Source organism: Ailuropoda melanoleuca, chromosome 3, assembly GCF_002007445.2.
Source record: "Ailuropoda melanoleuca isolate Jingjing chromosome 3, ASM200744v2, whole genome shotgun sequence".
Taxonomy (NCBI): domain Eukaryota; kingdom Metazoa; phylum Chordata; class Mammalia; order Carnivora; family Ursidae; genus Ailuropoda; species Ailuropoda melanoleuca.
This window is the reverse complement of record NC_048220.1, coordinates 2,911,532-2,939,434: the sequence shown is the minus strand read 5'-3', so window position 1 is coordinate 2,939,434 and position 27,903 is coordinate 2,911,532. Positions and strand designations below refer to the sequence as shown.

The following is a 27,903-nucleotide window of genomic DNA, read 5'->3' as shown; positions in this document are numbered from 1 at the left end:
CGTTACCTTGGAATTAACTTAACCAGAGACGTAAAGGACCTATATCCTAGAAACTATAGATCACTTTTGAAAGATATTGAGGAAGACATAAAAAGATGGAAAAATATTCCATGCTCATGGATTGGAAGAATTAACATAGTTAAAATGTCCATACTACCCAGAGCAATCTACACTTTCAATGCTATCCCGATCAAAATACCGAGGACATTTTTCAAAGAACTGGAACAAATAGTCCTTAAATTTGTATGGAACCAGAAAAGGCCCCGAATCTCCAAGGAACTGTTGAAAAGGAAAAACAAAGCTGGGGGCATCACAATGCCGGATTTGGAGCTATACTACAAAGCTGTGATCACAAAGACAGCATGGTACTTGCACAAAAACAGACACATAGACCAATGGAACAGAATAGAGAACCCAGAAATGGACCCTCGGCTCTTTGGGCAACTAATCTTTGATAAAGCAGGAAAAAACATNTCTTTGATAAGGCAGGAAAAAACTTCCGGTGGAAAAAAGACAGTCTCTTCAATAAATGGTGCTGAGAAAATTGGACAGCTGCATGCAAAAGAATGAAACTTGACCACTCTCCTACACCATACACAAAAATAAACTCCAAATGGATGAAAGACCTTGATGTGAGACAGGAATCCATCTAAATTCTAGAGAACATAGGCAACAACCTTTACGACATCGGCCAGAGCAACCTATTTCATGACACATCTCCAAAGGCAAGAGAAACAAAAGATAAAATGAACTTATGGGACTTTATCAGGATAAAGAGCTTCTGCACATTTAAGGAAACAGTCAAAAAAACTAAGAGGCAGCCTACAGAATGGGAGAATATATTTGCAAAGGACACTACAGATAAAGGACTGGTATCCAAGATCTACAAAGAACTTCTCAAACTCAATACACGAGAAACAAATAAACAAATCATAAAATGGGCAGAAGATATGAACAGACACTTTTCCAATGAAGACATACAAATGGCTAACAGACACATGAAAAAATGTTCAAAATCATTAGCCATCAGGGAAATTCAAATCAAAACCACACTGAGATACCACCTTACGCCAGTTAGAATGGCAAAGATAGACAAGGCAAGAAACAACAATTGTTGGAGAGGATGTGGAGAAAGGGGATCCCTCCTACATTGTTGGTGGGAATGCAATTTGGTACAGCCACTCTGGAAAACAGTGTGGAGGTCCCTTAAAAAGTTAAAAATTGAGCTACCGTATGACTCAGCCATCGCACTACTGGTTGTTTACCCCAAAGATACAGACGTAGTGAAGAGAAGGGCCATATGCACTGCAATGTTCATAGCAGCATTGTCCACAATAGCCAAATCNAAGGAGCCAAGATGCCCTTCAACAGATGACTGGATTAAGAAGCTGTGGTCCATATATATAATGGAATATTACTCAGGTATAAGAAAAACGAATTCTCAACAATTGCTGCAACATGGACGGCACTGGAGGAGATAATGCTAAGTGAAATAAGTCAAGCAGAGAAAGACAATTATCATATGATTTCTCTCATCTATGGAACATAAGAACTAGGATGATTGGTAGGGGAAGAAAAGGATAAAGAAAGGGGGGTAATCAGAAGGGGGAATGAAACATGAGAGACTATGGACTATTTGAAACAAACTGAGGACTTCAGAGGGGAGGGGGGTGGGGGAATGGGATAGACTGGTGATGGGTGGTAAGGAGGGCACTTATTGCATGGTGCACTAGGTGTTATTCGCAACTAATGGAGCATCGAACTTTACATCGAAATCCGGGGAAGTACTGTATGGTGACTAACATAATATAATAAGAAATCATTAAAAACAATTTAACAATTCCCATGTATCATAGTATGACACACTAGAAAACCAAAAATCTTTTCTTGCAGACAGGTAAATTCTCAATAAAGTAATTATAAATATAAACAAATGATCTATTATACCTTGGCTAACTGAATTTAAATAAAAAAATCATTTTAAATAAACTATTACAAAGAGTAGAAAAAATATATTTTAAGATTTTATTTATTTATTTGAGAGAGAGAGTGAGAGAAAGAGCATGAATTGGGGGGGCAGTGGGAGAGGGAGAAGCAGATTTCCTGCTGAGCAGGGAGAATGATTCGAGTTTTGATCCTAGGACTCTGAGATCCTGAGCTGAGCCAACGGCTGATGCTTAACCAACTGAGCCATCTGGGTGCCCCAATAATTATAAATATTTTCCAACTAAGTAGTGTGCTCAAAGAGATATAATTTGAATCTGATGAAAAAAAATTAGAAGCTTAATGGTGAAAGTGCAGCTGCTTTCAGTACTTGTGTGAGTGATAAATGACAAACCTCCGGGCTTCAAAGCTCCTTGGGAAAGAGTAAAATTGTAGTTGGAGCCAGAGAACAGAGATTTAAAGTAAAGAGAGATGGAAGTAATACAATTCAACTACATTCTTCTCATAATAGAAAGAACTAATGCATGAGGACACTCAAACGTTGAAAGTAAAAAAGGACAAAAATTACAATAGGCTAATTGAGAGAAAGCTAAATTAATCAAATGTGAAATATGAGTCAAATGCTTGCAGCCGTAATGGAGAGGCTACTATAATAATGAAAGAAAAATGTTAGTGGTAAATCAATAGGGGTTGCATTAAATGTGTAGGGTGCCTTGGGTAGTCCAGACATTTTAACAATGTTTCTTCTTCCATTCCATGAACGTTGGATATTTTTCCATTTCTTTTTTTCTTCTTCATTTTCTTTCATAAGTATTCTACAGTTTTCAAAGTACAGATCTTTTAACACTTTGGTTAGGTTTATTCCTAGGTACCTTATGGTTTTTGGTGCAATTGTCAGTGAGATCGATTCCTTGATTTCTTTTTCTGATGCTTCATTATTGGTGTATAGAAATGCAACAGATTTCTGTACATTGATTTTATATCCTGTGACTTTGCTGAATTCATGCATTAGTTCTCGCCATTGTTTGGTGGAGTTTTTCAGGTTTTCTACATGGAGTATCATGTTGTGTATGAATACTGAGAGTTTGACTTCTTCCTTGTTGATTTGGATGCATTTTAGTTGTTTTTGTTGTCTGGTTGCTGTGGGTAGGACTTCCTGTACTATGTCAAATTAGTGGGGTGAGAGTGGACACCTGTGTCTTGTTCTTGATCAGGAAAGGAACAACTCCCAGTTTCTTCACATTGAGGATGATATTAGCTGTTGGTCTTTAGTATATGGCCTTTATGATGTTGAGGTATGTTCCTTTTATCCGTACTTTGTGGAGGGTTTTTATCAAGAATGGACATGGACAGAGTTAGAGTGTATTATGCTAAGTGAAATAAGTCAGAGAAAGACAAATACCATATAATTTCACTCATATGTAGAATTTAAGAAACAAAAGAGGTGAATATATGGGGGTGGAGAAACAAAACTAAAAGAGAGAGGAAAACCCCATAGTGACTTTTAATGATAGAGAACAAACTAAGGATTGATGGAGGGAGGTGGCTGGGGGATGGGCTTGATGGGTGATAGGTATTAAGGAGGGCATTTGTTGTGATGAGCACTGGGTAATGTATGTGACTGGTGAGTTACTGAATTCCATGCCTGAAACCAATATTGCACTGTATGGTAACTAACTAGAATTTAAATAAAAATTTGGGAAAAAATGGTGAATGAAAGTTAAATTAACTGAGAAGAAATATCTGTCCTCACATTTTGTAGAATGAAAAGAGTAACTTCATAAAAGTTTAGTGCTTTTAGAATCTGGGGAACTTAACTGACCATTAACTTTATAGAGACTGCTGTGTAAATAAAGATGTTATATATGAACCTAGTGGTAACTATGAATCAAACACCTATAAGGTATGCAGAAAACATAAAGAGAAGCACTCCACGTACAACACAAAAGAAAATCATCAAACCACAAAACAAGAGACCAAGAAAAGAAGGGAACAGAGAAGAACCACAAAAACAACCAGAAAACAATGAACAAAACAGCCATTAAGTACAAGCCTATCAATACTTACCTTAAGTATAAATGTGCTAAATCCTCCAATCAAAAGATATGGGGTGCCTGAAGGATATGAAAAAACAAGACCCATCTATATGCTGCCTATAAAAACTCACTTCACACCTAATGACACAAATAGATTGAAAGTGAAAGGCTGGAAACATTTTCATATGCCATGTAAATGGAAATGAAAAAAAAGAAGGTAGCAATACTTATACCATACAAAATAGACTTCAAAACTAAGACTGTACAAAGAGACAAAGATGGGAACTCCATAATGATAAAAGGATCAATACAACATGAGGATACAACAACTGTAAGAATCTGTACACATAGGAGCTCATAAATACATACAGCAAAAATTAGAAGACTTAAAGGGAGAAAAGAGCAGTAATAAGTCATAGTAGAGGACCTTAACACCCAGTTATATCAAGAGATGGATCATTCAGGCAGCATATCAGCAACGAAACAGTGGCTTTGAATGGCACATCAGACCAGATGGACTTAACTGATATATACAGAATATTAGGTCCCCAAACAACAGAATACACATTCATTTCAACTGCAAAGAACATTCTCCAGAACAGATCACGTTAGGCCACAAAATAAGTCTCAATAAATTAAAAAAGATTAAATTCATATTGAGCATCTTTCCTGACCACAGCTGTATGAAACTAGAAATCAGTTACAAGAAATAATTGGAAAATGTACAGACATGGGGAGACTAAACAACATGCTGCTAAACAAGAAATGGGTCAACCAAGAAATCAAAAAGAAAATTTGAAAATAAAAGGAGACAAATGTAAATAAAACTTGGGCATAGCAATTCAGTGATTCAAAACTTGGGCATAGCAATTCTAAAACAGAAGATTACAACAATACAGTGATTCAAAACTTGGGCATAGCAATTCTAAAACAGAAGTTTACAACAATACATTCTAATCTCTAGAAACAAACAAACAAAAATCTCAATCTAATCTTACCCCTAAAGGAAGTAGAAAAAAGAACAAACAATGCTCAAATCTAGTAGAAGGAGGAAATAGTAATGATCAAAGCATAAATATATGAAATAAATACTTAAAATAATAGAAAAAATAAATCTAAGAGCTGATTCTTTGAAAATATAAACCAAATTGATAAACCAGAAGCTAGATTAATAAAGAAGCTAGACTCTATAGATTCAATGAAATCCCTATGAAATAACCAATAACATTTTTCATAGTACTGGAACTAATAATATAAAGATATGGTTGAACCACAAAAGATAGTCATAGAAATCTTGTTTTTTAAATCCTTTCATTTACAGTTTACCTACTGGAATATTTTTTCTCCCACACGTTTTTGTGGCTAACTTCTTGTCATTCAGGTTTCACCTTACATAACACTTTTTTGGAGAAGTTTTGCCCTTGCAGATCAATCTATTTTAAGGCTCCTGCAATCCTATCACATGATTTTTTAGTTTTTAATTTAATTCCAGTTAGTTAACATATGGTGAGTGTTACATTAGTTTCATGTGTACAATATAGTGATTCAACAATTCCATACATCACCAGTGGCTTATAAACTCTTGAGGAAGAAGTATTAATTTGGAGGATTCATAATCCCAGATTTTTTTTAGAGGGGGAGGAGGGACAGAGGGAGAGGGAGAGAGAGAGAATCTCAAGCAAGCTCTATGCTCAGTGTGGAGCCTGAAGTGGGGTTTGATCTCATGACCCTAAGATTATGGCCTGAGCCAAAATTAATATTTGGATGTTTAACCAATGGAGCCACCTGGACTCCCCTCACAATCCCAGATTTTAGGATATGCTACTAAGTATGCTCTTGGCAGAAAAAAAGACACATAGACCAGTGAAACAGAATAGAGTGCCCACTAATGTAAGCTTGAGGCAAAAATATAAAATGGGGAAAAGAAAGTCTCTTCCATAAATTGTGTTGGGAAGCTGGTCAACTACATGGAGAAAGAAGGAAACTAGACTACTTTCTTACACCATGCACAAAAACAAGCTCTCAAATGGATTAAAGATCTAACTGTGAGACCTGAAATCTAAAATAACTAGAAGAATACAGAAGCAGTAATCTGTTTGTCATCAGCCATAGAAACATTTTTCTACATATGTCTCCTTGTCAATGGAAACAAAAGCAAAATTAAACTACACTAAAATAAAAAGCTTTTGCCCTGCAAAGAAAACAATCAACAAAACATGAGGACAACCTACTGAATGGGACAAGATACTGCAAATGATATATCCAATAAAGGGTTAATATCCAAAATATATAAAGAACTTAAGCAACTTAACACCAAAAACCCAAACCAAACCAAAACAACAGTCCAATTAAAAAATGGTCAGATGACCTGAATAGATATATTCCAAAGAAGACATCCAGATGGCTAGTAAATGCATGAAAAGATCCTCAACATCATTCATCATCAGTGAAAAGCAAATTTTTAAAAATTTAACTTCTTTTAGCCAACATAGAGTACATCATTAGTCTCAGATGTAGTGTGCAACAATTTATCAGTTGGAATAACACCTAGGGCTCATCACTTCATGTGCTCTCCTTAATGCCCATCACCCAGTTACCCATCCCACCACCCACCTCCCCTCCAGCAACCCTCAGTGTGTTTCCTATACTCCAGAGTCTCTCATGGTTTTTCTATCTCACTGATGACTTCCCATTCTGTTTTCCCCCTTTCCCCTATGGGGAAATACAAAGGAAAATGAAAATGAGATATCACCTCACACCTGTCATAAAGGATAAAACAAAAAACACAAGAAACAACAGGTGTTGGCAAGGATGTGGAGAAAAAGGAACCTTTCTTGCACTGTTGATTGGAATGCAAACTGGTGGAGCCAGGGTGGCAAACATATGGAAGTTTCTCAAAAAGTTAAGAATAAAACTTCCTTATGGTCCTGTAATTGCACTACTGGGAAAGAGAAAGGAAATGAAAACACTAACTTGAAAAGTTGTGGGCACCCGTCTGTTTACAGCAGCATTATTTACAATAGCCAAGATATAGAGGCAAACTAAGTGTCCATCAGTACACAAATGGCTAAGGAAGATGTCCTGTGACATCCCTCTTCCTCTGGCTGCAGTGCTCCCCTACCAGGTTTCCAGATGCCCTTTTCCTCATCTCCTTCTGTCATTGCTGAAACTCACCTAGAAAGCAAGGCCCTTCCTGACCCCTCCTTTCAAAATGCAAATCCTCCTGCTTGCACAAGGAAATCTTTTGACATACACTTTTTTCCAATTTACTAAAGATTATGCTTCTTTCACTGAAAAAATAGGAGCACAATTAAAGCATTATTTGTTTCTCATCTGTTCACTAATCTTCGGCCTCCACCTGACACCTGAACATACCACCTTAAGGATGATGGTTGCCATGTGCGCTGTTGTTGACTTTTGAAACCTTGACAACTTGGTACATAGCTGTCCAGTGATTAGTTGAGATAAGAGATGGTGCCTTTGGTCTGATGTTTTGGGGCCTGGTGCCTGTGTTATTAAAGAAGGGGTACACTGCAGGGATATGAGCAGGAAAAAGAACCTCTACCTTCCCACAGGTCACACGTTAGCATGGGATCAAACTCTGTAAGCCTCAATTTGGAGAAACAGGAGCTAAGTGACCATGTTGATAATGTACAAAGAAATCTGAAGTCAGCACTTATCTCATCGGCCTGGGCCCCACACCAATATCAGCTTCATTTTGTTTTTCAACCAGACTGGTTTATGAAAAAATGTAATTTTTTAACAACTGTATTAATTCCAAAAAGAATAATAAAAACCACAGAGTAAATTGCTTTATAATATAGTTACATTTGTTATAGTTTTTATTCTGTATTAAGTATTGAATTGAATATTGAGCTTTGGTTTATTAATCGTGAGCACCAACACTTTTATATATTTTAATTAAACCAATGTAGACTTAGACGCTCCAAATCGAGCTATCCATAGAACAATGCATAGAAGTCTCGGAAGAGAAAAATTAGTCTCTGGATGGCTGTACTTTGACTAGAGCAGTAAAACACCTTTGTTTTCTAGCAGCTGAAAACAATGAGCACTCTAAGTGTACTTCCTCCTCTGGTCTTGTAGAACTCTCTAGAATCACTCATCACTTGAGGAAGAGATGTTTGTGACCGCAGATGCTGACTGTAATTAAATACATTTCTAAGTTTATCAAGAGAATTTGTTGTAATTTGTGATTCCTCTGGACAAATCAAGAAGTTCACTGTGCACAAACTGGTTTCCAGTCCTTGGGGATGCAGCAGCCTGCCTCTCCTACAGCCCTGGATCCAGGCACCTGCACCCAGCTGCAGCCCATCAGAGGTGTCCCCTGCACTGCTGAGGAGCTCAGATGAAGTAAGTCCTCTCCCTGTCTGCAGCTCTTGCATGAAGGGAGAGACCTGGCCTTTTCCCCAAGAATTTGCTTCTTCAATTCCTTTTTTGTTTCAGATTCTTCTTATGCTAAGTCCTTTGTCTTTCACAGTAAGTCTCCTCTCTCTGTGGTCCTACTCCCACACTTAACCATTTTTTCCCTATCACTTCTTTTCTATTCCATTTCTGTCATCTCTTTCCTGTTACACTTTTTAGTCTTCTGTCTTCTTTCATTGCTGTTCATCTATAAATCTCATTGCTGTGATTGAAATTATTGAGTTTTTCTTTCACTTTGCAATCTTCAAACTCACCTTTTATATTGAAATGTGTTTTATTTTTAATATACCTTACTTTTTATGGTTGTTTATGCCTTTACTAATCTTCCACCTTCTGGGACTGTTCTCATCCATTCTCATTTCTCTGACTTTATTTATTGTCTTTAAAACTCCGTTTTTAATTTCCTCTTGAATTTCCCCCTGCTTTTCCTTTTATCTTCTAGTTTTGTGTCTCAATTCTTGTCTGTTCCTCTGTTTTATTAAATGCATATATTTTATCCCTTTCTGTCATTTCTTTACTTTCTTTAACATAGTTTCTATACTATTTTTCATTCTTCTATAACGCCCTTTCACATAAGACTAAGCATCTTTTCCTGTCATTCATATGTGCTTTGCCTTACTCTTCCACATGTTCTAATTTTATAATAAACTTAAAAATTTTTAGTGAGTTTATTTTCACGCTCATTTATTCCTGTATAGTTTTCTGTCTGTGTGTATCTTCTTAGTCTCTCTTTGCAAGTCTAATTTAAACATCATTTAAAATATTTTTATGGACCAATAAAGTGGCACACAATTCAGAAACTTTTAAAAACTTTATGAAAAGGTGCTGTAAAAATTTCAACTCATTCTGAACTTTATATATATATATAGAGAGAGTACTCTCTATGAAATATATCATTCCCACATTCAGATTTATAAAATGATGTGAAGAATAAAAGCTGCTTTCTCTAAGGTGCATTTCTAGGTGTTTGCTTCCATGATTTTTACTTCTCCAAGTTTGTATAAATATATATTGTGTTTATACTTTCTTCTCTTTGTTTTTCTTTTCTTACTAATTCAGTCTACTCCCTCCCATCCTTTGTTTCTGTTATTAGTGTCTTTTTTTTCTCTTTCTTTCATGCCCACTTCTCTTTTCTCCTCTTCTTTTTTCTTTTCTCATCTCACAACTCTTTTTGTTGAGTTGGAATTTTAATTATTGTTAAATTTTTTATTATGTTATGTTAGTCACCATACAGTACATCATTAGTTTTTGATGTAGTGTTCCATGAATCATTGTTTGCTTTTAACACCCAGTGCTCCATGCAATAGGGGCCCTCCTTAATATTCATCACCTGGCTAGCTTATTCCCCTCCCCCCTCCCCTCTGAAGCCCTCAGTTTGTTTCCCAGAGTCCATAGTCTCTCCTGGTTCATTCCCCCTTCTGTTTACCCCCCTTCCTTCTTCCCTTCCTTCTCCTACTGATCTCCATGCTATTCCTTATATTCCACAAATGAGTGAAACCATATGATAATTGTCTTACTCTGCTTGGCTTATTTCTGGAGTTTTAATTTTTAATTCATTTTTCCTTTTGTTGCCACATATGGTAATAAATTCCCTTTTTGTTGTTTGTTAATTTTTTATTAGGTCTTTATTTTTGATTGCTTTGACACCCTGTTCCTCACACCTGTAAGTGATTTTGGATATATATATTATACCAGTTTATGTCTTTGAGCTTTGTAATTCTTGTTGATTATGCTGGGGAGGAAATCCTTTTCCTCTCCTCTTTTATGTTGGGTCTGGGGCCTGCAAATTAAACCTCCAAAAGACAGATGAACAGGAGGAAAAAGCCCCAAATTTGATTGTGGCCAATGGGAGCTCACAAAAGAGAACCTTGTAAATTATTAAAATTAGGGTCTTTTATACCTAATCTCAAATAGGAAACGGAGTGAGGGTGAAGAGGATTTATGAGACGAACAAGTAGGTTTCCAGGGGAACAAAAGGGAGACACAGAAAGTTTGTGATGATCATTTTCTGTGCAGGTGTAAGTGGTATTTTTCATCCTTTTCATGGCAATAAAACCGCCCAGGGAGGGGATTTTTTTTAACACTTTCATTGCCAGAAGTTCCTGCTTTTAGTGAAGTTAGGGAGCTCCTAGAAGGCTTTTTTCCCTGCAACTGTTGAATCTCTAACGTCTTTAGTTTAAAATAATCTTTATCATAACTTTGAGAGTTTAAGTGGTTCTCCACAATCCTATGTAAATGTTTTCATACCAGTCTCTTACTCAGATTACTGATGCTTTTGGAAAATTATTCTTTTTTCTTGATTTCCTAACGTTCCCCATCTCATGTCTTCAAAGTTATTCAGACAGACATATATCCTAATAGTTTGTCTATTTCTTGTTAAACTTTACCTTTCCCATAATCCTCTCTTTGCTTCTGTGCCTTTTTTATTTGTGCAATTTTCTTTAGCTGTTTGCCTGCCTCCACTTCTGTTCTGTAGGGTTTTTACAATCCTATGTAAATGTTTTATTCTGTTTAGCTGATTTCCCTGCTGGGATGACACTACCTCCATCCTCCTGTTCTTTCTAGTTTCACTTGTTCCTTCACATTTATTGTCCTTCTCTTTCCTTTTCCAATTCAGTCAGCTGTCGTCCTCTTATTTTAATTGTCTTTCTCCTATATTTCCTTTCACCTCTTCCACTTATTTCCTCATTCCTTTAACCATTCTCTCCACATACTGCCTCATTTTTTTTTTCATGTCTTGGCTCTTCATCGTCCTCTGATCTGACAGACAAAATATAGAAAGGATTTGTCATGTTCAATGCAACAAAAGGGTTTAGATTTTATTGAAAAATGCATTTTCATTTCATTTCATAAATTTTACACTTTATTTAAATAACTTTAAATATTCATAAGAATTGACCGTTTATCATATTGTATATTCTGATTTATAAATGTCAAGGTAGTGCTACTTATTTCTGTCTTTTTTAACGTCTGTCAATTGAGTTATATAAAACACCCATGAAAGTTTTGCAGAAATTTGAGATTATGTCATAGTATCACTTATTGTAAATCCATTATTTTCTAAAATTTCATTCTCTAGTCAAGGAAATAACTTGTAAAATCATAAGCTGCAGTACCTATTATACTATTTTTCTCTAGAGTTTTAATCTTTTTTTCAGTGTAGACCATTTTCATCAGTAAATGATAACAATCACTTTTTTTGGTCTTTTGGAATGCTTATTCTTCTTAAATTATTTACCACAGATCTTAAGAGGTAAAATGCAATAAAAATTGGGACCCGATAGTTGGTACACTTCTGACATTTTTGACTAATAAATAATTATGTTGGGTTTCATAATTTATTAGTTTGTTCTGTTCATATTAGGTAACTACCTTGCACAAAGTTAATAATTTCCTTCTTATTTAAAATACACTACAGAATTTTATTTTTATTATAAATGGATATTAAATGTATATGAATGTACTTTTCCCATTTACTGTGATAGTCAGGAGCCTTTTTTCTTTAGGATGTTAATATGGACAATTATGTTAACAGACTCCCTGAAGTTAAGACATCTTAGCATTTCTTGGTAAATCTAAACTCTTAACATTACATTATTCTTGTTTATATCTTGGTGCATACAGTTTACAATTATTTAGATGTACCATTATATATTTTATTGAGGTGAAATGAATATAACATAAAATTAACAATCCTAAGGTGTGTTTTTCAGGGGCATTTATAATATTTGCAATGCTGTATATCCACCACATTGTTAGGCTTCAAAATATTTCACCACCCAAAACACACAAGCAAACGTCATAGATACAGAAATCAGACTGGTAGTTGACAGAAGTGGAGAACTAGGATGAGTGAAATAGGTGAAGGGAGTCAAAAGGTGTAAGCTTCCAGTTCTGAAAAAATAAGTCATGAGGTTATTCTGGGCAACATGGACTCCAAAGTGAATGGTGCTGTATTGTGTATTTGAAAGTTGCTTGGTGTGTAGAATTTAAAAGTTGTTATTACAAGAAACAACATTGTAACTACGTGTGGTGATGGATGTTAAACTGACTTATCATGTTGATCATTTTGCAATACACACAAGTATCAAATTACTATGCTGTACATCTGTAACTAATATAATATTTCATTTCAATTATATCTCAATGAAAATATGCAATACACCATCAATAGAATATGAGATTTGGAGAGGATTTGTTGGTATTTTGAGAAATGACAAGTTATGAAATAGTCATCAATAGGAGTGAGAATACTCAAGGAATACTCTTGAAAATTTAGTGGGATTGTGGGATGAAATGAAAGCTCACTGGAGCTTAGTGGTGAGGAATTTAATATAAGTTCACTTGATATGGTTATGTATTTTTCTCTAGCCTTGCTTATCTGAGTAGAATGATATGAAGTAGACTATGTGTCGATGTGTGAGGACCATAGAAGCAGGAATAAAGTGAAGACATCACATGCTTTTGCAGGAAATGATTATAATCCTGGATCAAGGAAGTTTCAGCAAAGAGGAGAGATTGAGAGAGATGAGAGTAAAGAGATCAACGATTTGCAGACCCAGGTGATCTCAAAGTAATTTTGGAGTCAGAGATTACATAAGCTATGCTGGAAATAACAGGTAACAGGAGGATTAGATGCTTGGAAGTGACACATAATGAATTTACAGTATTGGCAATGACAGACTGTAGTATGTGGGTAGGAGAGTGTGGGTGAAGTGGGGGAAGGCAGAGGCAGGAGTGTTGGAAGAAAGGAAATCACAAATGTGAGAGTGTCTGAGGATACTGGAAAGGCCATTTGTGTGGATCCTACAATCACCAAAAATATGACAGGAGTTGAATTGGGGAGTGTTGCCGTGAGTCAAGTGCTAGAAGGGGAGTGATTTGGGGTGAATAGATTACCTCCACATGGACAGTGATGGATGTAGTCTGATGAAAATTTGCTTCAAAGCTGGGGTCATGAAGAATTATCTGAAAGTGTTGGGGATCAAAGAAGACATTCCCACCTTCAGGCCTGGTGATATAGGGGACAGGGAAGAGATCGATCTCACTACCTGAGAGAGATTCAAGAGAATCAGTGACTTTAGTGTAGAATAAAAAGATGTAGTGAATTTTCAAAACAGAACTGGAGGATGCAGTGTACTGACCCAGGAGCTGATGTGATATTATGTACATTGGAAGAGTCTTGGAGTTGGGAAGGTGTGTAGCAGTGTCAAGAAAGGCATTACAAAGCCAGATGGTCATGTGCGACTCTGGGATTGGAGTCTTCTCCTGGTGAATGACTATAAGAAAAATGTGAGTCATGTACAATAGCAACGTAATTCTATGCATTAAAATGCATAATAATTTTTTATTTTCATGGCAGAAGACGGATTCATTCAAATATTTGAGGTGAATTTCATAACATACACATAGAATATGAATAGAATCTGTATATATCTGAAATATTTTTTTTTAAAGATTTTATTTTTTTTTATTTATGTGACAGAGACAGCCAGCGAGAGAGGGAACACAAGCAAGAGGAGAGAGGAAGAAGCAGGCTCCCAGCAGAGGAGCCTGATGTGGGGCTCGATCCCAGAATGCCAGGATCACGCCCTGAGTCAGAGGCAGACGCTTAACGACTGTGCTACCCAGGTGCCCTGAAATATTGTTTTTAATGAACAAAAAACTTCTTCAGATTCTTATTTCCTAGAATTGCAGTTATGTTTTCATATGTTTTCATGCTTTATCTCAGCCCACATATTCCTGTGCAGTGACATCAATAATCCTTGATATTTACCTCTGGAACTGATTCTTACTTCCCTGAATGTTGTAACAGAGCATCTGCACAACCTCCTGCTGACGGTGATCGGACCTCATGGAGTCTCCATATGATCCCATTGTGTCCATCAGGTTTACAGACCATCCTGGGTTCCTTTTGAATCTGTGCAAGAGTGTATCAAAGTAAAGAGGGCAATGAATGTGATAGTGTCAAGTGATACTATTTTGGGAGTGTTCATTCTCTCTCAAGTTGGGATTGGTTTTACTGAGTATTTTTCAGGCCATCATTATCACTCCCAGCAACTCTAGGTGGGCATGGCTCAAGCCCAAAATCTCCACATACATTTTTCCTGCCTTCTGTTCTTTCTGGATCATCAACATGTTTTCAGTGGGATTCCAGAGGTAGTGAATGCCTTTGGAGTAAGAAATTTTCTAGACGACATTGGTTGTAAGGTAGTGATGTACCTGTACAGAGTCACCCGGGGTCTTTCCCTCTGCACCACGTCTTTCCTGAGTATTTTTCAGGCCATCATTATCACTCCCAGCAACTCTAGGTGGGCATGGCTCAAGCCCAAAATCTCCACATACATTTTTCCTGCCTTCTGTTCTCCTGGTGTTACTCATCAACACCTTCTTAGTCCAGCTACATACAAAGAAGCCTATAGATTTAACACCACTGAGGTTAGACCAGTGTATTCTCTGACTTACTGTATTGGGAAGGATCCTGATTACATTCAGTCAGCTGTCTTTCGAGGGTTCATGGTCTTACGAGATTCCCTGTGTGTGTTCCTCATGGTCTGGACCAGTGTGTACATGGTAAAGTTTCTTTTCACACATCGCAGGACAGTCCAGCATCTCCACAGGACCAGCCTCAGCCCAAGACCCTCTCCTGAAACCAAGGCCACCCACACAATCCTGGCACAGGTGAGCTGCTTTGTTTTCTTTTACTGGAGTAATAGCTTCCTTACCATTTATGTAAGTCATAAACATAATATAAAAGGGCTGGAGAACATCACTATAATTCTCTCCCATTCTTATCCAGCAATTTATCCTTTACTACTGATCAAAAATCATAACAAACTATTCTTTCTGAACTGTGCCTTTTCAAAGATGAGAAAATCCTCTCAACACACAGTTTCCCTCAACGCATGATGCCCTCACACACTTTTCTGATACAAAGGCCTCAATTAGAATTTCCCACCCTATCAAATTGTGATAGAGTGCTAAGAATTTTCCCTTTGGACATCTCTCAAACTATCCAGCTTCATGAACGTAGGGGATAAATGGCTAGTCTTGTGAAATAAAACATGTTTGAGAGAGTTACACCTGAATGGGCCAATCTTTATCTTACAATGATTCCCAAAAATGCATTTTGATTTTTTTGCATTACCCTAATTTTAAGAGATCTTTCCTAATGTGACAGATTTATTCATTCAGTTACAGTAACTACACTTGCTGGATTATGCTAGACAGATCTTCCCTTAGACCAAAGAACTTGGTATATGCACTATTTCATACTTTACACCTTGGAGTCAATACTTGAGTTTATCATATGTTGTCAGTTATATCTGGTTTAAGCATAAACAGTGATATGTATAAATACAACCATGTTTCCCTCATCTTATGAATAACACCCCAGAAATCATCCTCATATACTTTATGAAGCCCCACTTACTTCCTCTATGCACACCATTCAACGTATTTGTGTCACTGGAGGTATTTCTTGTATAGTTCTGGGTTTTGAAGGCATGTGTTTTGTGTCAATAGCAAAATAAGTTTTCTTGGTAGATTTCTACTTTTGGAAAGAAATATGGAGCCATTCCCTTCTGTCACATTATGCTATATCAGAAATCCTCAAAAATTCTGTTAGAAAAGAGCTAAAATTGTCAATAAAATATTTTAAAATATTTTTTCCATAAGAACTATGCTCAAACAAGTAAAAGAGAGCAAACATCACAATGAAAGTGAAGCTGTCCTCAACACATGAGTGACTCTTACAGCACAGACCTCTGTGCCTCACAGCTTCTCAGAAAAGCAAAGACTGGGAATTAGAGCCAGAGAACAGAGAATGAATGATGAGGTTAGAAAAAAAAATTCAGCTACTTAAAAACCAGGAAGGCAGGAAGACACTCAAATTTAGAACAATTACCATATGCAAATACTAATTTTTAAAAGCTAATGTGAGTATTTCTAAACTGTAAGACAAAAAGTGGGGCTTGTGATGGAGAGGATACTACAATAAAGATAAAGGTTAAGACAACTGGGAACAAAAAGTTGCCCTAAAATTTTGGACCCTCAAAAGGATAACTTCAATATAAGAATACAAATTATAAACAGAAGACAGCATGTCCATGATTTTAGTGGGGGATTCACACACATTTATTTCAGTAATTGATACCCTTATAGGGAAAAATTGTGCACTTAAAACATGTACCATGGATCAATGCGAATCAAAACCATAATGAGATACTTTACACCCACTAGATTGGCTAAAATAAAAAAGATTGATGATTACAAGGATGAAGAGGATGTGGGGAAGTTGGAACCCTCTTACACCATTGGTGAGCTCATAAAATGGTGCAGCCACTTTGGAAAAGAGTTTGGAAATTTCTCAAGTAGTTAAGCATAGAATTAACTTACAGCCCAGCAATTCCACTCCCAAGGAATTGAAAAGAGTTCTCCAAACAAAAAGAGGTATATGTGAATATTCACAGCAGTATTATTTATAATATGAAAACATGGAAGCAACTGAAATGTCCACCTACCAATGAGTGAATGAAAATCTATGGTATAGTCATAGCATGGAATCATTCAGGAATAAAAAGAAAGGAAGGACTGATACATGGATGAACCATGAAAACATGCTAAATGGAAGAAGCAAATCCTTTTTCTTTTTCTTTTCTTTTTTTTTCTTTCCTTTTCTTTTTTCTTTTTTTCTTTTTTTTTCCTTTTCTTTTTTTTTTGAGAGAGAGAATGAATGGGACAGGGACAGAGGGAGAGAGAGAATCTCAAGCAGACTCTGTGCTGAGTGGAGACCTAACATGAGGCTTGATCTCATGACCCTGAAATCATGAACTGAGCCAAAATCAAGAGTCAGACACTTTGCTGACTGAGCCACCCAGGCACCCCTGGAGGAAGCTAATCTTAAAAGACCACATAATGTATCATTCCACTTATATGAAGTGTCCAGAATAGGCAAACACATAGAGGCAGAAAATAGATTAGTAGCTGGCTTGGGCTGTGGGCAGGAGTGGGTGGAGAAGGGAGGGGTGAAACAGGGAATGCTTCTACTGGGCACAGAGTTTCCTGTAGGAGTGATAAAAACATTCTAACATGGATCGTGGGGATGGTTTCACAGACCTGTAAATATACTAAAAACAACTGAATTGTACACTTTAATTTGCTGAATTATATGGTATGTAAATGATAGTTCAATAAAGCCATTATTTAAAAAAAGATACCTGTGATTTGACAACGTACCTAAAATTTTAATTTAAAGTACAAATTAGAAATTATTTTCAACCCTGTGTTGGGGAATATACATTTGTTCACATGTACATTGAGATCCTTTAGAAACTTGAAACATTGAGAAAGGTGACCTGAGTCAGGAGGTCATAACATTTCTAAAGAAATAAGCAGAAGTGTTTCTACACAGATTACATTCTCTGGCTTCTATGAAAATAAAGAAGAAGTTTAAAACAAGAGAAGAAAAGCTGCAACACTTTTGGAAATTATGAAATAGTTTTTAAAATAACTTAATTGATAAGAAAATGTAAGAGATTTGAGATGTTATGCATTCTTAAATACTAAAAGGCTACATAACAAAATTGAACAATGAAACCCTAGGTGTAAATGGAGGACAATTTACGACCCTAAAAGATAGGGAAGAAAAAGTCTAATAGTGTAATAAAATGGGTGTTCAAATTAAAGCAATATAAAAAATAAAAAGCAAAAAAGCAAATGTGGATAAATAAATTACACAAATAACAGAAGAAAATGAAACAAAAAATTAAGAAAATGAAAAAGAAAAAGCCAAGCAATTTACCTTGACAAATATTATAAAGTAAGAGATTTCAAGTTGGAGCTAAGAAAAATACATATAATTCAATAAAGCCGAGCTGAGAAAGAGAATTCCCTTGTAGATCAGTAAAGCTATCGAAACAGTACTTTAAAAAGCTACATACAAGAGATTTCTGCTTCTGGCAATGTTGGAATATGTAATTTAGGCAGAGCTTCTGCTGAAAATAACTACAAAAAATGGATAAATATAAGAAAGCCTGCTCTAGGTCAAGGAAGTAAAAGGGGCCATGTAGAAAGAATAGAGTCAGATTGAGGGCCCATAATTTGTGTTGTGTTAACCATGGAGATGTTTCCCAGTTACTGTAGAGATTCCAGGGAGAGAGAGAGAGAGAGAGACTTTGCAGAGCTTTTAACAGTCTCACAAAACAAAGGAACCTAAATCAGAGTCCAGGGCTCACACACAGTGAGCATGCCTGTTAATAACCCAAGCTTGGCTGGCTGCCCATAGCTGGAAAGATCATTACTCAGGAGACACATTTTGATTGGAAATGAATTTGAGCTTCATTCTTATAGCCAGCAAACTGGGGAGAAGGCAGATTCTTGTCCAAAAGTCAACTCTGAGGTTTCTGCTATTCCAGGGGTTCTTAAAGTGGTTTAGGGTAAGCAGTAAAGGGAGTTCAGTGGTCTGCAATGTTTCTCATTATCTCAGGGCTGGTGTTGGGGTGGGGGTGGGGTTGTGCTCCAGGTTCTGGTTCTTGTTTCCTGGTATCCAGGAATACCCTGCTCCTTCTGCACAGGAGGGCAAGGTCTACAGATGCACAAAGGGGGTTAGTAAAATAGTTTGTATGACCTAAAAACAGAAAAACATTTTTCTAAAAAAATTGCTGGGCTAATTAAAGAGCCTAGGTGGGTTCAAACAGACTTGCTGGCTTCTGTGGCCTGGGAAGGTTCTGGTCCTTCAGTCCTCAAGGCCATTTGTCTATCTGCTACAGATCAAGGGACTAGGTCAGCAACTAAAGAGTGTTCTAACCTGAAGCAAGTAAATCCTTAGGACTGGCTGGAGTGCTTTACAAGCCCTAGGCAACCATCAAACAAGATATAAACCAGTCTTCTCAGGCACCAAGGTCAAGCATTTATTCCTCACTGTCTATTAAACAAGATTAACTTAAGTGTCAGAGTTCTTCAGAGAAACAGAACCAATAGGATACACACACACACACACACACACACACACACACACACACACACTCCTATAGATGCACCAATAGATTTATTTTAAGGAATTACCTCACATGACTGTGAAAGGTCGTATGTCAGAAATGTGTAGGGAAGGATGGCTATCCTCAAATTCAGGTAAGGTCTAATGTTGCAATCTTGAGTCCAAATTCCATATGATGCCTGGAAACTAGGTAGGATTTCCATGGTAAAGACTTGAGGTAGAATTTCTTCTTCTCAAAGGAACAAATTTTTGCATTTAAGGCCTTGAACTCATTGGGTGAGGCCTGCCCTCAATATTGAAATAAATCTTCCTTATTTAAAACCAACTTATTGTAGATGTTAAGTACATCTATAAAATACCATTACAACAACATCCAGGCTAGTGTTCGACCAACCAACTGGGTCAAGTTACCCATAAAGTTTAACCATCACAGCATGGTTATGACAACCCTTAGCCATCTGCAAAGAGCAAATGTAAAGCCTCTCTGAGCAGATATCACCCAGAGCCTCAGATGACTGTGTGGTGTTTTATGTACCATGCTCAGCCTTTCAGGGAACAAAACCTGAAAGAAAAACTGAGATCATTGATGGAATGAAAAAAAAGACCAAACACATTCATGGGATACCAAATGATACACAAGTCATTCACAGAGTTCAAAATAACCATATTGCCCCTGCGGAGTTGAATTTAAAAGTCCAAAGTATGAACATGGCAGGAAAAAATGGAAATGGGAGGAGGAGTTAAAATGACAGAGGAGTAGGGGACCCTATTTTCATCTGGTCCCTGGAATTCAGCTAATACTTATAGAATCATTCTGAACACCTGAAAGCAACTGAACATCTGAGAAAAGAATTGCTGCAATTCTACAAATAGAGAGGTGACCTCTTTTTGTAAGGTGGGAGGTGCGGAGATGTGAATCTGAAGTGGTATAATGGAGGATAAACCACGGGGGGGGGGAAGCCTCTGTAAGTTTGGTAGCAGAAAGTGTTATAAGCAGTGGAGCACAAAATCAGAACTTTTAGAAGTCTGCCTGAAAGGTGCTCAGGGGGCAAAGCCAGGCAGTATCCCAGGTGGGACAGCATGGTCTTAGGATCCCCAAGGACACAAAAAGAATGGGGGTGCCTAAATGTGACAGAGTTCCCAAGCATCAGAGAGGGGAAGCCAGCTGCAAACAGCGAGTCTGGGTGCTGGCTTTCTGCTCAGTTTTGCCATTAACTGCAAACCGCTGTGTGGTCCAGTGATGAGGGAACAGAAGGCAAGCTGAGGACAAAGCAGAAACTGACACCCCACAACCCCCCCACCATGGGATGTATGTGACATTCCTCAGGCACTCCTGGCTGTCCTAAAGGACCAAGAAATAGTTAACTTATAGAGACCACAGTCCTGTAAGACCTGACTCTCCCTCAGTTTACAACTGTCTTAGTGATCTACAAGAACAAAGCATTTCTACCAGGAACCTAGCTTCCAGAAGGAAATGTAGATACAATTAAATGTCCTCACAATCTGCAGCCTCCAGGAAGTTCCCAACTATCTTCATGTTAATGCCTTACTAGAGGGGTAAACAACCTTAACTGGACAATAGCAAGACCTCTGGTATTCTGTGAGTCTTCTTTAACATATGAAAGTACTCTCTTGAAACCTCACTTTTTTCTTTACCTCCCTCAACCCCATAGTATATAATCAGCCACCCCTCCCAACCCCAGTGCAGCAGCTCTTTCTGCCCATGGGTCCTGTCCCTGTGCTTTAATAAACCACCATTTTGCACCAAAGATGTCTCAAGAATTCTTTCTTGGTCGTCGGCCCTGGACTCCACCCTACTGAACCTCATCTATATCCCGCAACCTCATTATATGGCATCCAACATGGGGTTTTGAGTGTTTACAACTGGACTCTGAGGTTCCATGCAAAATTGGTGAGTACTTTCTCTCCTCTCTCTTACTCTCATTCCAGGGGCTCTTCAAGAAGTATGGTCTAATTGGAACACTTTCATGTCAACTGCTCAGGCTGCAATCCTCTAGCCTATGAATACTCTATGGGGAGGAGAGAGCCTGCCTTTTGGCCTGAAGTTAGTACCCTGGCCAGGATGCTAATAAGACCCAGAAACTTGATGCCCTGTCTTTACTGCTGTCTTTATACAAAGCCATCATCTTTGGCCACCTAAGTGACTAGCATGGCTGCCAATCTTAAGACTCCCATGTGAGATTTCCTCCTGATTGATCTAATGTGATCCCCTCTACATCCCTCATCCAGCCACTTCTGACCACAGGACCTCCACTTGGAGCTGGCCAAAACCAGTACCCAATGGAATAACAACCCAACTGGGGACCATTTCCTAGGGAAGTTGGCTATAAGGACCACATGTGTTGGAATGTTGCTTGCACCATGATGGATTTCCATCTTTATTGTTTTTCATCAATGTCCTCTACTAACTACTTAAGCCAGAAAATTTGGTAATTTCCCCTTGTAAAACTTTTTTAGTATTTTCCATGGGTTAAAATGGCAGGGCAGTATGCAACCTTCAGGATTTATGATGGCACGGCATGTGTATTTCAGTCCATTCATGAGGCACCTATCGGCAGCCTAGGATGTGATGGGATAGGTGAGGGACACCGGCATCCCTGCCTTTTATGGCAGGAATGCCTTCATGGGTAGGTAGGATTGTGATCAATAGCAATGTCTTGTTTGAGGAAAGCCTCTGGTCACTTTTGACACATGGGAACCTCTGAAATAACCTGTGTGGGATGCCACTGGGGAGTCGGGGGGGTTTCATAATGAACCTTCTTTACTTTTCTGAACATGGCCTCAGTAGGCTGCTGCTTCAGTTCCCAAGGACTTTCCCTTGGGGTGCCTTCTAACCCATTTGAAAGAATTCAGATTGCAAAATTTAGGAAAGCACTGATCTCCTGTAACACTGCATGGCCTCAGTGGGGTCTATCAGTTAGATCTCTTCCAGGGCAAACGGACCTAGGGTACCTTCATTGCTCATACCTAGGCCTTCATTTCTGTACACCAGGACCCTGACCTAAGGTCCTCTTGCAGAATGTGTTTGCCCAAATGGGTCAGCTATTAAACTGTCTCCTGACATATTGAATGATAATTATCTAAATAGGCCATCTCTGAGTTAACCCAGGTTACTGGAGGAAACACAGGCCATCCCAGACAAAGGGGACTCTTGACTCTCTTCTTTCTCACTATTCTTACTAACAGATGTGAGGGCTTCTCCCTCACTCATTTCCTGGGTTAATGGCTATAACTGGAGCCATCTCTGGTTAGTCTCCCTCAGGGCGGGGACTTTAAGGAATATTCTCAAGTAGCTGCCAAAACTCCCTTTGTTTTGGGGGAAATTCCCTGTCTCCTCTGGCCCAACAAGGACTGCCTATTTCACCCTGTTGGTGGGAAAACATGGCCTCTGCTGCTGTTGGAGCTAATGAGCTCAAAAACTGGGAAATCTTTCTCTGACTTCTGGCAGCACTATGCCTCTACTCTCTCCCCCTCCCTCTTCATTCTGCACCACCTTGGGTGCCGCCTGCATAACTGGCTGCTGTGCCATCCTTTGTGCCTCAGGCACCATGGCTCCTCCTACTCACCTTCAGGGATCAAGAAGTGCACCCCCTGGACTTAACACCACCCACTCCAGATTTCCCCACCAGTGTCGGGTAAAAATTGACAATGAGGAGGATCCAGGTGGAACATAATTCAGTATTTAAACTAAATTAAGTGTGTTGGTTTAAGAAAGAATGTGAAATTTATTCTACCGAGGTTTAATGAAGGTCAAACAAACTTGTGTTATCTCTGTTACGAGTTGTTAGTAAAAAGATGATTAAATGATGGTTAATTGTCTGTCTCAACAAAGTTTTCATGGGTAATTGTTAAAATAGTTTTCAAAAGTCTTTGGTAACCTGAATCTTTAAAGTTTTGCTTGGATGAATTCATTGGACATCTAGGTCTTTTTCCATTATGATACAGTGTTAAGTCATTTATTACTGGATGTAGGTTTGTGCTTTTGACTTCTTATTGCAAAAAATTGAGGATATTTAAATCTGTTGGTAAACATGTTTTGTACTTAACTGATTCATAAATTTGCCATCTAAAGATTTTGGTGTAACAGTTAATAATTGGTTACCACTTAGCCTTCACTCACTAGAGACTAAGGTTTCTGAAGAATGCAGAATTCTACTAAATGGAATGAAGGCTGATGGAAATAAGGGAAGCAACTCTGTATGTAGAAAAGTAGGAGATATGTAAGAAGGATAAGGAATGGGAATGCATTTTTTGTTGAAAGTAAAAGAACTCAATTTTGTCCTAAATAGGATGGTTGTGTGGAAAGATGGCATGGAATAAAATCTGAATGCAAAAGAAAGTTGCAGAAGGAAAATCTTTGGAACGGAATTTTAAGTGTGGTCAAGATGGACTAAGATTGAAATAAACAAGTTCTTAAAGTCCAGTGGTATAAGATATATGTTTGCTTTCTCTCTGTTAAAAGACAAATGTTTCTTGAATTGTTCGTCTGCTCTGAATAAGAAAATGTAAACAATTTTCTCTTTGTCCGGAAAGCAAACTTTCTATTTTTAGTCATTATCAAGTCTTTGATCACCTAGTTAAAATTTCTAAATATTAAAGGAGCTAAGTTTTGCTAACAACTATAGAACCCTACATATTTGCCTTTCAAATCTCTTATTGTCACCTTGGTTAAATAAAAATAGTTTTGTAATCTGTAATCCTATTCAGGTATGTGCTATAATTTTAAGGTTTTAACAAACTTTACCAAGATTTAAATTGTAAATGAAGTATCTTTAATTCAATAGGCCTTTTTCTTTGGTATGCTAAGTTACTTGGAAAGTACTGTTAAGCAAATGATAAGCCTTAGGTTCCATTTGGGTAAATGCTAAATTATTCTAGAGATGATGTGCAATTCCTAAAGCTTTAGTGTGTTAGGGGTGCCTGGGTGGCTCAGTCATTAAGCGTCTGCCTTTGGCTCAATACATGATCCCAGAGTCCTGGGATTGAGCTCCGCATTGGGCTCCATGCATCGCTGGGATCCTGCTTCTCCCTCTTCCACTTCCACTGCTTGTGTTCCCTCTCTGGCTGGCTCTCTCTGTCAAATAAATAAATAAATAAAATCTTTAAAAAATAAAATAAAGTTTTAGTGTGTTAATATAAGGTCATCATCACTCAATATTCTGGCTATCGATGTGTTATGTGTCACAGAAATAACCTGATTTCCTTGCCAGCTATATTGTAAACCCTAAATCTCATCAGATCTCTAACCATGTCCATTCTATGTTTTTATTATTTACAATTGTTCTTATTCTCTTCAAAAATGTAAACTTCAGAGAAATAGTATTCTATTTCTATACAATAGTTCATGTATAGATAATCTTCATGCTTTGTATTCTGTGGGGCTAACATAGGACTCCATGGGCATATAATTAATTATTTAAACAGCTGGAAAATGGGATTGATTCCCCACCATTTGCATAACTCAATCATCACCTTGACCAATTCTGTGTGGCTGGGATGATACCACTCCTTAAAAGCCAGAGCATACCCCCACACCATAGGGTTACCTATGGGCCTATGGAGATAATGGATGACCCCACTTTCCTTATGATTGGATTGGATGATGCACTTGGGGATGCCCTTATCTCTTGATGAGTCTTCCTCCACTCACCAGTGATTCCTTATTAAGATATTAAGGCTATACCTCAAACAAAAAGGGCTTCTTAAAGGTTTCATCCTGCATAGCTATATTTACCCCAGAAGCCACCACTATAAGGAGAGGCTTTAGTCAAGCATACAACAGCATTCCTGGTAAAAGGAGCCTCAGATCTCACTACGGGACAGTCCCTTACTGTAGTGACTTCATGTCAGGTCCAAGACCAAAAGCCACCAATGGGTGATGGGAAGCTGACTTATTAAAAACCAGGCTATGCTTATAGATATGCCTGAAATAATGCTTAAAACCTGTCAGACTTTAAACCCAGCTACCCTTAAGCCTGGACATGACCATTGTACTTCTACAGAACATAACTGTTCAGAAGTTATTGATCTTATTTATTCTAGTCAACCAGATTTAAGATGCCCCTATTGAACATACAGAGGACAATAGGTTCACCAATGGTAATAGTTTCATGGAAGAGAGGGGTAAGAAAAACTGGGTATGCTATAGTCAAATCTAACTCAAGATTATTGAGGGCAAAGCCCTGTCAGCAAACATGTCTGCCCCCAAATGGAATTAAGAGCACCCATGTGCTTTGCAATTGGCAAAAGCCTTAAAAATATTTATACTGACTTCAAATACATTTTCCTGGTCCTCCATGCTCACATTGGAATTTGAAAGAAAAGTGGATTACTATCAAGCCATAACTCCCCAATCAAATATGGGCCTTAAATCATTGCATGTACAGCCCTCCAAAACCAAGTGGCCCTTGAAATCCTGACTGCAGTTCAAGGAGGCCCAGTATTATATGACTGGCTCCTGGCTGGGACCGGATGGCTATGCAGCTCAAATCTGTGGCCATGGCTTCCCCCAGGCTGGATAGTCCACTCTACTCTGGGTTTTGCCTGGATGCATGGATACATTATTAAAACCATTACCAACCCTCCAAATTTAAAACCATAGTGGACATGCTCTGTGTCTCATTGGTGACCACCTAGCATCTACCTTTGTTACCTTTTTGAGACTGGAAAATGTTGTTTGGCATATGGAAACTCTTAGGAAATGGTCAAAGCCCTAAATGACACTCTGAATAACATCTATCTATTAAATTCTGAAGTAATATAAATACGTGAAGCAGTTTTACAAAACGGAATAGCATTAAATTACACAGGGTGAAACTTGTGCTAGCATAAAAGCAATGCTGTATATACAGTCCCGATTACCACCAAGATACTTCTGGGTTTCTACCTGACAAATCAATACTCGAATTGGTGCTTTAAATGATCTCTTTCCTTTAGTGATTGTTTTAAACTCCTGGACTGGAGGAAAATTATCAAAGGTCAACTATCAAAGGTCTTTTATTCAGACCTCTCTTTCTCATTATAATATTAACCTTGTTTTTTCATTTCCGGTGTCTCTCTTCCTAGTGCCAAGACTCCTTCACCGCCCTAACTTCCGGCTAACAGACAATCTCTTCTACTCAAGGACACTCATCCATGTTGTCCACGTTGGATTCAGCTGCCCCACCTTTTGTAACTCCCCTATACATTCCCCAACTAACCAATGTTGACCCATAGATAGGGATATCTCTATGCCCCTATTCAGCAGGAAGAAGTTACAGAAGATGAGATCTTCCACCTTCAACAACCTTAAAGATTTAAGGGTCAAAATTGTTCAGGGGGAAATGATGAGGGAACAGAGGGGAAGATGAGGACAAAGCAGAAACTGACACCCCACACCCCCCCACCATTGGATGTATGTGACATTCCTCAGGCACTCCTGGTTGCCCTAAAGGACAATGAGACAGTTAACCTATAGATACCACAATCCTGCAAGACTTGAGTGTCCCTCAGTTTGCAAATATCTTAGCAGTTTATAAGAACAAAGCGCTTCTATCACTAACCTAGTTTCCAGAGGGAATCTAAATACAGCTAAATGTCTTATAGCCTGCAGGCCATAGACAGATACTTTAGGAATCCAGGAAGTTCCCAACTCTCTTCACTTTAATGCCTTATTAGAGGGGTAAACAACCTTAACTTGACAAATGGCAAGGCCTCCAGTATCCTGTAAGTCTTCTTTAACATATGAAAGTCCTTTCTCAATCTCCTTTTTTCCTTACCTCCCCCAACCCCATAGTATATAATCAGCCACCTCTCACAACCTGGGGCAGCAGCTCTTTCTGCCCATGGTTCCTGTCCCTATGCTTTAATAAACCACCAATTTTGCACCAAAGACACCTCGAGAATTCTTTCTTGGTCTTCGGCTCCGGGCTCCACCCCACTGAACCTCACGTATATTCCCCAACCTCATCAAAACCCACATATTACTATTTCTTTATTTGGATTTATTTGCATCACTAGAAGTATTTCTTCAGTTTCCACTCCAGTTTTATAGGCGTATTTTTTGTATCAATAGCAGAAATTTTTATCTGTGTAGTTTTGTACTTCTATTAAAGTATTTAATAATTCCCATGTATCACAGTATAACATATTAGAAATGTAAAATTTTCTCTTGAAGACTAATAAAATCTCAATAAATTAATTTAAAAAAATTTTTAAAAAATGTTATTTCTTTATTTGACAGAGACAGACAGCCAATGAGAGAGGGAACAGAAGCAGGGGGAGTGGGAGAGGAAGAAGCAGGCTCCCAGCAGAGAAACCCGATGTGGGGCTTGATCCCAGAATGTTGGGATCATGCCTTGAGCTGAAGGCAGATGCTTAACAACTGCACCACCCAGGCACCCCATCAATAAAATAATTATAAATATAAATAAATGATAATCACTAGGTTAATCAAATTTAAATAAAAAATATTAAACTATTACA

The 27,903-nt window shown here is 37.9% G+C and overlaps 1 protein-coding gene across 11 annotated transcripts in view; it reads left to right on the top strand.

The window, feature by feature from the left end:
• The window catches only part of LOC100470313, a 94,846-nt gene extending 67,638 nt beyond the window's left edge, over nucleotides 1-27,208 (top strand). The window contains exons 1-3 of one of the 11 annotated variants that reach the window (XR_004623942.1): nucleotides 14,025-14,054; nucleotides 15,023-15,104; nucleotides 26,506-27,208. Coding sequence is in view for 2 of the 11 variants with exons in the window: in XM_034655819.1 (XP_034511710.1) it covers nucleotides 8,214-8,351; nucleotides 26,506-26,541 (174 nt within the window). In the remaining 9 variants the exon portion in view is untranslated. The other 10 variants (XR_004623941.1, XR_004623944.1, XR_004623939.1 and 7 more) reach the window with 10 other exon arrangements.
• Nucleotides 27,209-27,903: the final 695 nt, after the last annotated feature.